The 13,401-nt window shown below is 39.2% G+C and overlaps 1 protein-coding gene across 1 annotated transcript in view; it reads left to right on the top strand.

The window, feature by feature from the left end:
* Nucleotides 1-12,483, top strand: part of XRCC4 (X-ray repair cross complementing 4) — a 283,046-nt gene extending 270,563 nt beyond the window's left edge. The window contains exon 8 of the mRNA XM_054031803.1: nucleotides 11,542-12,483. Within this exon, the coding sequence (XP_053887778.1) occupies nucleotides 11,542-11,650 (109 nt within the window). The 3' untranslated portion in view covers nucleotides 11,651-12,483. The remainder of the gene's footprint in view (nucleotides 1-11,541) is intronic.
* Nucleotides 12,484-13,401: the final 918 nt, after the last annotated feature.

Raw genomic sequence — 13,401 nt, 5'->3', positions numbered from 1 at the left:
AAAACATCAAAATCTCAGAGTGCCAGCATGGAGTCGGATGTGGTTTTGGCCAGCTCCCAAGCTATAGTTCCCTTCCTTTGATCTTTTGGGACAGATCCTTAGCTGGCATAACTGCATTGTAATCAATTGGGCTATGTACATCTAATGCTGTATCTGTATAACTAAAGGTTTTGGGGAAATACCTGTACTGAAAAGAGGGGTGTGTGTGTGTCTCTGTGTGTGTGTGTATGTATGGGGGGGGGCTAATGCATCTTAGTTTGAGTCTGGATCATATAAAAAGAAGTAATAGTAAAGCTAGTTAGGAGAAATCTGTTATATATTATGTGAAATTCATGAAAGAGGTACAATGGTCCTGGTTAGTTGAGGTTTTGTTGTTTATGGAGACAGTACAATCCTTCCTAAAATTCCTAGGGTCCTGCACTCTTTGCAGCATCCAGCCAGGCAATGATGACCCAGTTCTTTGGTCTTTTGTTAAACTTTTCTGTTAAATGGTCATTGCTGATTTTGAGCTGTTTTCCCTGCTGCAAGCACAGGGAACAAGACTGGCCTGAGGGCCAGTTAGAGTTTTGGAGTGGATAGAGAAGTGAATCATTCTGAAGAGAATGGAGATCTTTTTTTGTGTGGTCCTTTTGACCTGTGGAATAGTATGTCTTATAAATAATGGTTGTACAGCACTGGGAACTCCAGAGAGTTGCTCTTCTACATGCAAGTAAATGAAAATCTGTCGCAGTGAGTCACTTCCTCCATCTTCTCGGCTCTCTGTGAGCTGAGGGGTGAAAACATTGCCTACTTTTTAAAGGGAAAGATGTTAGAACATCTTGCAAAGTGTCAAAAGTGCAAAGAACAAGAAGGTTCTAAGAAGAGTGCCTTATGATAATTAACAGGTTTAGTACACTCAGCTAGATTCTCAATCCCACTTCCATCCCCTTTGCACCACCTGAGTAGCAAGAAGGGGACGTGATCCATTGGCAGCTGATGTAGGAGGTGGAAGAGATTTCTGAACTGGTGCAGGGCTGGTAGAGATGGCTCCTATCCTTCCCTCTTCCTACCCCTGGCTTAGGTGGCATGTCAAGAAAAGGTGGCAATATGATGAAGATGGGAAGGGGACAAAGCCACCCTCTTATTATAGTAGCTATAGCAGCTATTTACTCCATTCTCCCATCCACCACCCACTGGCTGCATTGTATCAATTTTACATTTTTTCCATGGATGTAATTTTATTTTTTAGTGGGAGTGCGGTGTGTTGATCCTCCTCCCCCCACATATCTCCAGTGCTGCCATTTTATCACATTTCACTTCTGAAATTTACATAAGGATGTCAGTCTCCCTAGGAATGATCATACACATTTCAGGATTAATCAAAGGTCTGATCTGCCCACTATAGAAAAAATTAATTTTGTAGTTGAAGATAGGGCAGGAAGAGCATGGGTGAGTTTGAGTAGGGAGAGACGAAGTACAATTCTGTTGGATGCCAAAAGAATTCTAGGTGGAATTCAGACCCAGTACAAAAAATATAACGGCTGTATGTTATATCAGTTCTGCTCCCAGGTTAAATAGCTTCCAGGTTTATTAAGAATGCACTGCTGCTTTCTGCATCCAGGTTGAATGGTGTTGGTGAAAAATGTGTTTATAAGTCATATCGGTGTATTGTACTGACAACTCCATTGGATGTTGTGAAGGCCAAAAGAATAGCTGGGTTCAGAAAATAATTAGCTAAGTTCATGGGCCACCAATGGCTATTAGCTAAGATGGTCAGGAACATAACCTGATGCTCTGTGTCCCCCTAAACTTTTGACTGCCAATAGGGGATTGATCACTCAAAATTGCCCTGTTCTGTTCATTCCCTCTGAAGCATCTGTCATTTGCCAATGTCAGAGACAGAATACTGGGCTTGATGGGCCATTGGTCTGACCACTATTGCCATTCTTATGTTCTTAACTCAAACCTTATGAGCAGATTTATTTAACTTAGGAACGGGTTTCGGACAGATGCCAGTTGTGTGTGTATAAAGTGGCTTTTTTTACTTTTGATTTTGTTTTTTAAAGGCGCTTGTAGTTCAGCTCAGTGGTTGCGGGTTTACATCCTTCTGACAGCAGGTTTATTTTGAGGTACCCATTACTTTGTAATAGATATAGGGATACCCTGTTCTGTTAGTACGAGGTGACCTTATATCAGAGAAACACTGGTCTTCTGCTCTTAAAAGTGAATTTATTTTTATTTTTTTAATTATTTATAAAGTGTTAACTATAAGTTAAGTACGTAGAGGGAAGTGTGAAGACATGATTTCTATCCAAAGAGTTAGAGTCTAAGGCTTCGATCCAAGAAGGCATTTAAGCACATGTTTAACTTTAAGCATTTGCTTAGTTCCCATGGAAGTCAATGGGATTTAAACACACACTTAAGTGCTTTCCTGAGTTAAGGATTCGATAGCACAAACAAAAATCGAAAAGATTGAGGCATGGAAGAAGAAATGCAATTTCAAGGCTAGATTTCAAAACTAGTCCTTATTACTGGATTTCCTGCAGCTTTGGGAGCTTTATTTCTCTGATTGTACTGGGCATGTTTTCACTGCTGTAGCTACCATCTGTGTATTCTGTGTTTTCAAGAAGCGATGAAAACTAGAATTTATTTTAAAACTTTTCCTGGTGGGTGGTTAGTGCTCATGACCCCTAGTTGTGTTGACACTGTGGAGCGCACAACATGGGCCTGATAGTGAGTCATCATTGAGCAGGTGTTTGGGACCGGATAGGCATGCTGTGAACCTTCCCTTCACCACACACAGCTGGGCATGGGCTGTTCCCAGTAGCAGTCCCAACTCTCTCTCAGCTCTAGGGAGTGCAGGGACTCCTGTTTCCCCCCAGATCAGGACACCAAAATCAGGGGTGGGCAAGAGGCTGTGTCATGGCCCGATCCTGTGGAGTAGGGCTGGCACAATGAGGGCAGCAATCTATGGAACAGACTGGCCATCCTCAGTGTGCATGGAGGAGTACTCAGTCACAGTCCTGGGGCACTTCTCCGGGGACACCGAAGCTCTGTTTTGTCCCTTCACCGGCCTGTGGCTTAAATGTGGCCTGTGGCCTAGCCTCATTTCAGCAGCAAAATGGTAATTAATTTCAATCTGAAGTTATCTGTGCCAGTAAGGAGCTGAACTGTGATAATGAGGCATTAAATACCTACAGTAAAGGATGCTTCAGTACCAAATCCAGGTAGTGATCTATTCAGTAGCAAGGGTTAGCTAGCTTCCCACTGCCGCACAATTCAATAGCACACCACACTGACCTTCCTGCGGACAGCTGAGCTTGCTCTGACAGGGTTATGGAGTGGATCTGTGCATGCTCTGGATTGGCTTGGAGGGGCTGGAGGTCTCCTATAAATGTGGTCCCTGTCCACTACTGAACCCCTACCCAAGTCCAAAGCAGAGCTATCCTGGCCCTTTTTCACTGCTCTGGAAGCATGAAGACTGGTGCTCTGGAAGCATGAAGACAGCCCCATCAGGGTGCTGAAATTTGTCCTGTTTCCTCTATCCTCCTCAAACTGGTCTCGGTTCTTTAGCTTTGAGGTCCTGCATGTGCTTCCTGGTTCTCATCTAGAAGCTTCATCTTTGGGCCATGTGGACCTTTTAAGTGTCTCCACGGCTGATTGTGAATTGGCCAGACTGAAGTCTACCAACCGGTATTGTGCCTATTCATAGTCTCCCTGGCATCACCTCTCAGTGCCCAGTGAGTCAAGGTCATACGCTCCGCCCTTGAGCAAGGCAAATAGTTGGGCAGTGCATAGAAGCTACACAGTTGCTCAAGGGGTTTGTGTCTGTCGCATCTCAGAATTTCGAGGTGCTATGTCTGGCCAGGCTGAACAGCTCCTTCTCTGTGTCACAAAGGAATCTTAGGCCAGAATTTGGCCTTTACTATTAGTATATAAATGTAAGTGTGATGAAACCAACTACAGGACCAATCATATAAAATGAATTTTAAAGTTTAACCTGATGAATTTATAATTCACTGGTTTTATAAAAGCTCTTAATTCCTAAGAAAACTACAGTTTTCCTGCGGCGTATACTTTTGTGGTCATGATTTAGGAATTGGATTCTTAATTTTTTCCTCTGAAGACAGTGGCTGCTAATATGTTTCTCAAACTAGGTGTGTGGTCTAGTTTATTTAAGTAAAAATGATTTTAAGTAGAAATGAGCCACAGAAATGTATGCTACTTGTCTCAAACAAACATGATTTCATTTTTTATTTGTTACATCTATTTCTTAGTTTTTAAAGCAAGCATTTATTAGTAAGCAATCATAAGTGTGTTTGATCAGATAAAAGATCCATCACTATGTTTATTTTACCCCCGAGGATATTTATTAATTTGTAGTTTATACTGAGTAAGGACCAGTGAAATCATTGGGAATTTTGCCATCAAGCAAGATCCAGTCTTTTTAAAAAGCATTGACATTGTTGTTCATTTAGGTGAAGTGTTGTCTAAACAGCAATTAATAAAGCTTGTGGATAGAGTTCTTAGGGTCCTTAACACATTTATAATGTTTTCAGATTAAATTATGAAATAGCTTCTTATTAATGTTATATGAACCAATCTTGACAAGAATTAAGAGTTATATGAATGTCATATTAGGGTAATGGATATGCCAGTTAGCTGTTGCAGCAACCAGTAAATCTGTTTTCATCATTTTGAAGTAATTCCCAACTCATCTTGCCCCTTTTACAAGGATAGTTTTAGAAAGTTCATTCTATGTAATTCAACAAGTTCATAATAATCTGTTCTGCTGATTTTAGCTGGGACTACATGGAATATTTTCTCAGTGCACTAAGTATGGGATGACGTGCAGATGCACTCCCCCCAGGAAGTGCTCCTGGAGGGAGATGGATAATTCTTTGGGGTGGGAGTATTTTGCTACAGCCATTTCTTGAGCAAAGCATACTCCTCTCCACTTTCCCATGTCATCACAACTCTGCTGGCTGGTGTGCTGGGGGTGTGGAGAACTCTCACCTATGTAGCTGTATTGGAATTGGACACAATCTGAACCCTGGTGCTCAGTGAGCCCACAACAATATTTGGATTGTCCATTGGGAAAAAACTGGTTTTAATGGACACACATACCTGCAGTTTAAATTCAGTTTGCTAGTGATTTGTCTCTACTAAGAGTTACTGTTACCTTGATGTTACAGTGATGGATGTGTTACAAATGGTAAGGTAGCTAGATATAGGGGTATTCTTCGCTCACACCAGTGTATCTCAGTGGAGTTACTCCTGATTTACACTGGTGTGAATGAAAGGAAAGCTAAGTCAAGCATTTAAAATATCATTTTAAAGTTGCATTGAATTAGAGATTATCCATGTTTAAATGAAACATCTTGGTATGTTTTCTATACCCTAAATAAACTTTTTTGCTTCTTTTTCATAGTAAAAGTTAAGCAGAAATCAATTATTTGGCTTTCAATATCTTATTTAAAACTTAAATGTCATATGACTTAACTAATACATTCATCATTCTACAATTTCCAGAAAGGGGCTTTTTTCCAACTTTGTTCGTTCATCCTTTCTCTGAGCTGATGAAATTACATCCAAGACTACTGAACTCTGTAGAATTAATGTTCAGTTTCTTTACTGACACATGTTGAGGGGAGAGCTCATCAATGGTAATTTCTGGGGCTGCTGGTTTCAACCAGTAAGCTTCTCACAACTCCAGGAGAGGGTTTCTCACTTTATAAGGTCAATTGGAAATTTATGGCTTAATTTTCACTCTCCTTCCAGGAACAAATGCCAGAACAGACAAAATCTGAAAAATGACTGCTTGGAAGTGTGCTGAAATCATTAGTGCTGCCAAAATCTAAACTGGGTTCTTGAGAGGTTTTTCTTTAATAATAATAAAAAAAATGTAATGACTGCCTTATACTTTATAATCCTTGGAACCCATACCAGGGAGAACAGTTGATCATATTTAAGTCACATGTGAACTCCACTTTATGTACTTTACACTTTTAAATTCAGCTATGAAAAAAAAAGTCCTATGAATAGCACTCTAGATGCATTTATTTATTTAAGATGTTTTCACCTCCCCTCATTACATTGTCTTTGTTTTCTTGTCACTTTTGAATTTCTCTCTTTTTGGTGAATAGCCCTAGGCAATCAATATGATGCCTCTGTTTTCTTTAACTAAGAACTTACACTAAGGGGAGATTCTGTCATTGTAGGCTGAGGATCTTAGACATAGCCACAAGGACTAGGCAGCTTTCACTTATGCCTTTACTCTAAACTCCTTTCCTAATGCTCCTTCCTTAGTAATGACAGTTTTTTCCAGATGGGACCATCTATGAAGCCACCATTAATACCAATAAGACATGAGACTGTTGATAAATCAAAGAATCAGTTTGCCTCTTGGCCTTAAATGTTGCCTCTGTAACACAAATTTTGCTCCTAACTTTTGTTCTGTTAGATGCAATGTGGCTATATTTTTACTGTTTGAGATTTCATACCTTTGTTTAATATTAATATTAAATATTAAAATGAATACTAATTTTCTGTTTATGGGGTACTACTGCCACCTACATTTTATGATGACGCCAAAGAAAGTATATATTAAATCAAATTTTCCTCTAATATTATTAATTTCTGATGCTATGATTAGGCCATTCTTTGTCTATCAATAAAAAATAAAATGTTATACAAAACTGTTCGGAATCATTACACACAAACAAAGAAAAGGCATCCCCAAACCTTTGAAATTGAAAATTTCAGCCCCACTCTGAGATACAACCCCACATATTTAGGACTGGGGAAGACTCTCCTCTCTCAGCAATATGTCACCTTCTGACATTAAGTAGTTAAGACAATAACCTAAGGAAAAGCTGAGGCCATCAGGATTCAAGGACACAAATACATCTCCAAAATTGATTACGTTTTCTTGAAAAACATTTAAAAATATTAACTTACTGCAATATTTATTGCTTCAAATCCCATGTTAGAAGCCAGAACAAAACCATCAAGACAAGTGTCAACATACCCTGGTGGGTGGATAAACCAACATGACTAAGTACAAGTACTTTGCATGTTCCCAGAATATGCAAATGATATGTTAAGATTGGCAGTTGTGCCTATTTGGCTGCCTTTGACCTGATTTTATTCCATTGCAAGTAAAAAATATTTAATCCTTTACCACTGGAAAGCTCTTTTTAATAACGGCATTTGCAGCAGTCACACAAAAAATGTTTTTCTATTTCAGCCTCCTTCAGATCTTACAAAATGAAATTGGCTGAGTGCTCCATCAGGAATTGTGTTGCAGGGATCTCCTGTGGGGGCGTCTGTGTGAACAAAGGAATAGTTAAGTCACTTGAAATAAATGGCATTTATTGAATCCCATTGCATAGAAGGAAATGCTTTTATCACCAGGTTATACAATGCCATTGTACCACACTGCTATGCAGTGTAGCACTAGTATGTCAAGTACTGTAGTGCGTCTGTAGCTTCTCTTTCTTGTGGCTCATCCTCAAGTGTGGAAAGAAATATCCAGTAATTCATCTACTTTCTTCCTAGTTGTGGGTTCAAACCTCAGCTGGTGTAAATCGGCAGAGCTCCAGTTACGTTAATAGAGCTCTGCTGATTTACTCCTGCTGCAAATCTGGCCTCCTGTTTGAATGTAATGTCAGGAAATATGAAATTATCTCATTGAGTTAGCAGTTTGCCAGCTGCATTAATGGAGTTTAAGTTTCCCAAAAGGCAAGTCTTCAATAAGTGATCCAACACTCTCTTTGAAACTTGGGAAAATTAAAGCCCAGATCCTGCAATCTGCACCACGCAGAGAACTCCTGTGCCTAGTGCAGGACCCAATGACTTCAGTGGGACTCTGTGTAAACATAAGGGTCCCCAGTTGCCTAAGGTTGTAAATATAGTCCCTAATCCCTTCATAAATCCAGGACTATACTGAAATTTGACTTAGTTGCTCTTTGCAATGTTGTTGTAGTCGTGTTGGTCCCAGGATATTAGAAAGTCAAGCTGGGTGAGGTTATATCTTCATTGGACCAACTTCTGTTCATGAGAGAGACAAGCCTTCAAGAAACAAAGAGCTCTTCTTCGGGTATGGGAAATGTCCTCAGAGTGTCACAACTAAATACAATATGGAACAGATTGTTTAGCATCATTAGTTACATATATTTCAAGTGACCATTCAAGGTGAAGTGGCTAGTTAACACCTACGCAGTCACAGGAAGAAAAAAAAAGGGCGGGGGGGGAGATAGTCAGTGGGTTATAAATTGTTGTAATAAGTGTCTCTAAGTCCTTTATTTTTTGTGTTTGGAAAAGTTATGAATGTAAGCTCCCAGGCTCATCTTTTGAAGGTGTTGTGCAGGTTTCCTTTGAGGATGAGGACTGACAGGTCATATATAGAGTGATCATTTTGTTCACCCACAGGTGATATGGCGTTTTTGTCTTTTATTAATTGTCTATGTGAGTTCATTCGAGAGTGTAATAATTGTCTCATTTCACCCACATAGTTGTTGTTAGGGCATTCAGTGCATTGGATGAGTTGCCCTTTGTCAGAATCTCTCCATGGCTTGATTTCAGAAGAAACCAGTCCATGTTATTGCTCAGATTTTTGAATTACACACCTTAGATTGTATTATTGGGCAGACTGTCCTTCACTATTTTATCCATTTTGGTCAGATTGAGGCAGGACCAGTCCTTATTTTGTGCCCTGCACAGCACAGAGCATACTGCAGGCACTTAAATAATCTCAATGCATATATGAATCACATAGTTTTAAAGCCAACATTCAGTTTTGCATATGAGTCTTACTTATAAGAAATGTATTTCCTCTGTATGTCTAATGCTTTCAGTTTAAAGAAGAACAGGAGTACTTGTGGCACCTTAGAGACTAACAAATTTATTAGAGCATAAGCTTTCGTGGACTACAGCCCACTTCTTCGGATACTTGTGGCACCTTAGAGACTAACAAATTTATTAGAGCATAAGCTTTCGTGGACTACAGCCCACTTCTTCGGATGCTTGTGGCACCTTAGAGACTAACAAATTTATTAGAGCATAAGCTTTCGTGGACTACAGCCCACTTCTTCGGATGCATCCGAAGAAGTGGGCTGTAGTCCACGAAAGCTTATGCTCTAATAAATTTGTTAGTCTCTAAGGTGCCACAAGTACTCCTGTTCTTCTTTTTGCGGATACAGACTAACACGGCTGCTACTCTGAAAGTTTTCAGTTTACAAACTCCACACACCTGGGGTATTATCATTTCAGCAGTTTAACTGTTGTTACAAAAACACAGAGGCAGCAGTAGCACCATTAAATTAAAATTAATCAGTAACCTGGTTCTTCATCTCATGACCTATTTTGTTTAATCTAATTTGTACCACTTTTTTTTGTTTTTTTTTTTTTGTAGAATGAAAAGATTTCTGCAAGGGATTTATAAGTCTGATTTTAAGTTTAATGTCTAAAGCAATTAGTATACATATGGCGCATAAAATTATTGTTGAAGTTAACACTGAAGGCCTATTTTCAAGGTTTTAGTTTTTAATTAATTTTTCAAGTACATATGGATAGTTGATAGCTAGGGATTCAGACTCAACATGTATGCAGTCCTGTACTGGACTTAGTGATATAATAGTTTAAACCAACCCAGTGATGAAAGGACAGTGCATTTTCAACAGGCAAACTTGGATATCATAGTGTACATAAAGAAGAATAAAACACTAATTGGATGACTGCTATTGAACAACTGGTATCTGAATAAATCTGACTGCTTGATCCTGCTGGCCAGAGATTATGGGTTTAGGGCCTGATTCTGGTGCCCTTCCCCTATAATTAGTTCCACTGACTTCTGTTGAAATACAGCTCTGCCTGTCCTTCACCACATATGACCAGACTACTACCATCAGGATAACCTAATGCTTGGATGAGGTCAGCTCATGGATGAAGAATAGCTGGTTGAAGCTAAATCTGAGCAAGACAGATGTGATGCTGGAGGGTAAAGGAAAGTATTTTGAAGAGTTTACAGCCATGGATTTAGTCTCCTTTGGTTGAAGATTACACACTCACAATTGGTCAAGTCAGTCTGTAATTTAGAAGTGCTCTGAGATTCCTTGCTGACATTAAGCTCTCACATAGCAGCATTTAATGCTTTATGCCATCTTCAGTTGGCTAGAAGTCTTCATCCCATCCTGGCAGATGATGATTTGGCCTCAGTTATACAGACATTTGTCACCTCCTGTCTTGACTATAGCAATAAAATATACCTGGGCATGAAGCCACCAGCACTTAGGAAACTCCAAGTACAGAACTCTGCAGCATATCTCCTCAGCAACATTAGCTACCAGAAGCACATCAAACCTCCCTCTCTATGCTGATTTTCCATGGAATATCGAGTTCAATTCAAGATTTTGGTCCTTATCTTCAAAGCATTCAATAACCTGGGCCCAGTTTATCTAAAGGTTTTCCTGAAATTCTGAGGTGAAGAATGTGGTCAGTAATTCTGTTCCTTAGGCACAATGGAACTTTCTACCGTAAGGGTAAAACTCATCTGTGTGGGAGACGGAACTTTCCCAGGGAGCTGGTCTGAGGCTGAGAATAAACTCCCACAGCAACTAAGAACATTCACAAACCTCACCACTTTCCATTGCAAATGCAAAGTGCAATTCTTCAAGCTTGTCTTCTCTATCTTAAAGGCATAGTTATGTGTACATTTAAAAACAAAAAAAAAACACTGCTAAAACAAAACACTACATTGCACACACAATTGTCCCCCTGGGAAAGGTTGAGAGAGAATGAACCACTTAATGCACTAATCAGAGGTGCTGAGATACTATGATGGTGAGGGCAGTATAAGAAGCTATGTAGAACAGAATAATGTAAGAGTATGAGAATCTGGTCCTAAATTTTCCGCTAGAGCTCCATGTGCCTTCCATCTGTGCATGAGCAAAATGTCCATGAACACACATGCACCCATGGATCACAAGTGTAACCACCCATATACTAACATAAAACTTCAAACATGGAATGCACACGAGTAGAGGTCAGGGACTAAAAGTTATGTCTAAATGCCAACATTTTGGACAACAGGCACAATTCAAACATTAGGGAATGAGAAAGGAGCAATTAACTCTGCATCATTCTGTGTGATAGCAGGAATGGCTATCAATAGACCTATCATGAAACCAACATAAATACTGCACAGCTGCCTCTACATTTCTTTCCTTTCTTGACTCTATCAAATTCTTCATGTTGGCTCCGCAGGTGGAGTTGTAATTTTCAGTGTCCTTAGTGTCATGACAAATTAAACAGAAATGCAACTAGAGATTAAATAATTATAAGATTATATTTCATCAGCTTGTTTTGCCAATGACATCTCAGCAAGTAACTAGTATGTCTTACAAAGGACACATTCAAAGGATGTATTCATATGCTGAGTCTTAACAAAAAGTCTTAGAATAGACTATTAAAGGATTAACTTCCCTTCGTGTGTTTGTATCTGATTTTTTAATTATGTAGCTAAATTTCTTTCAAATACATTTCTTTTCTTTACATTTCCAGACTTGATCCTGCTCCATCAAAGGCATCAGACAAGCACCCGTCAGATGTGTCAACACTGGAAACTCAGAAAAACACTGCTGAGCCAGAGGACCTCTTTGATGACATCTAACTAGGCTTTTTTTCTGTTTTTGCTGAGAAACTATCAGAACAAAATTCCTGTTCAACATAAGCTGTTAAACCATTAAGTTTAATTACACATTGAATTGAAGCCATTATTCAGAGAGGGTTATTTGTAAATGAGGATGGAACGTTATTCTAGCCCATCTGTATAATCACATCAGTTGTCAAAATCTTTCACTCTGGACATTCCAGCTCTTTGATCTGATCCTTGGATTGATTTGTGCGACTCCGATGAGGCCTTAAAATCAGAGGCCCTATGCTACCATCTCCAGTGTGGGGAGTGCGTCTGGGGAAAGAGGGCATGGCCAGGAGATCTCTATACCCCCAGCAATCCTTGGCTGCTCTACATTACACTGGGGACCTGCTGGTGGCTTAAAGCCACCTTATACTTGCCCTCCCCACCTCACTATCACCCCCTTTCCCGAGCTGCACAAAGCACAGCCCAGAAACTGGATTGTTCTCTGCATTATAGAGGGGTTTATTCTAAAAGAATTAGTTTAGAAGTTGTACTTTGTGATGGAAAACACCTGTATAAGTTTAATTTATGGCTGTTCCTTAAAGTTCTCAAAGGCTACCTTTCTAGCATGAACATAACTTCAGTATGCACTCTGAGATGTATTTTTGGTTTTGGGAGTGAAATGGCTATAAGTTGATATTGTCTATTTTTTCTAACATATTGAATATTGTCAAAATAATTATTCTTCTGTACCAAGACACTGACATAGCCTTTTAAAATAGTCATTTATGTAACGCTTTACTGATTTTTCTCAAGGTGATTTTTAAAAAGAATAAATGCATGTAGAAAAAGACACCTTTCCTGGATTTTTTGGTTTGTTTGCTTTTATTTTTCAGGTTGGGAGCTGTAAATGTAAAGGGGTTAGTTGGCAAAGTTAAATGGCCTACATTTTCCTGTCTGAGAAAGCCAAGTTCATTTGCATGACAGATTTAAGACCTGATCCTGCATGCTTACATGGCAATGGGCCAACATAAGTGTGTAAAGTTAAGTATGGGCTTCAGTTTTTGCAGGATCTGGGCCTTGCAAAGGCAGGGCCTGCTCCAACTCCCATTTAAGTTAACAGCAACCAGATCATTTGTCCCATGAAGGTTATGATACAGCAAAGTATTTAAGAATGTAGATAGTCTCATTGAAATCAATAGGACTACTCACATGATTAAAATTAAGAACTTATTCAGTGCTTTGCTGGACTGAAGCCTGTGCATTACTTCAAATTTCAGTGCTCAGGATTTTTGAAAAACCGTCTACTCATGCCCTAATCCTGCAAATACTTGTGCATGAGCTTAACTATAAGCACATGAGTAATTGCTCATGTGCTTAAAGTTAATCACCTGTGTGTTTGCAGCATTGGAGCCTAAATGAGGATTTAAGAGTCTAACTTAAGGCCCCCATTTTGAAAAACTTTGCCACAACATCTGAAACTCACAATGAGCTTTAGAACAATGTTATAAATCACAAAGTAAAAACATAAATAGCTAACGTATTTTGCTTGCTACAAAGGTTTTATGTCTGAGAAATGACAGGGCCACAAAAGGCTCATTCATACATCCATTCATAGACATTGCCTGATTTAAAATCTTTCACTGCTGATCTGACAATGCTTTCAGCAAATGTTTGTATATAGACTCAACTTTAACATTAAAATGTTCCATGACTTAACCTGAAATATAAACGCTTGAATTCATTGTGCCTGAAGCAAAAAAAAAAAAAATATTAGCTAACCT

The sequence above is a fragment of the Malaclemys terrapin genome, chromosome 6 (genome assembly GCF_027887155.1).
Source record: "Malaclemys terrapin pileata isolate rMalTer1 chromosome 6, rMalTer1.hap1, whole genome shotgun sequence".
Lineage (NCBI taxonomy): Eukaryota > Metazoa > Chordata > Testudines > Emydidae > Malaclemys > Malaclemys terrapin.
This window is presented reverse-complemented; position numbering and strand designations above follow the sequence as displayed.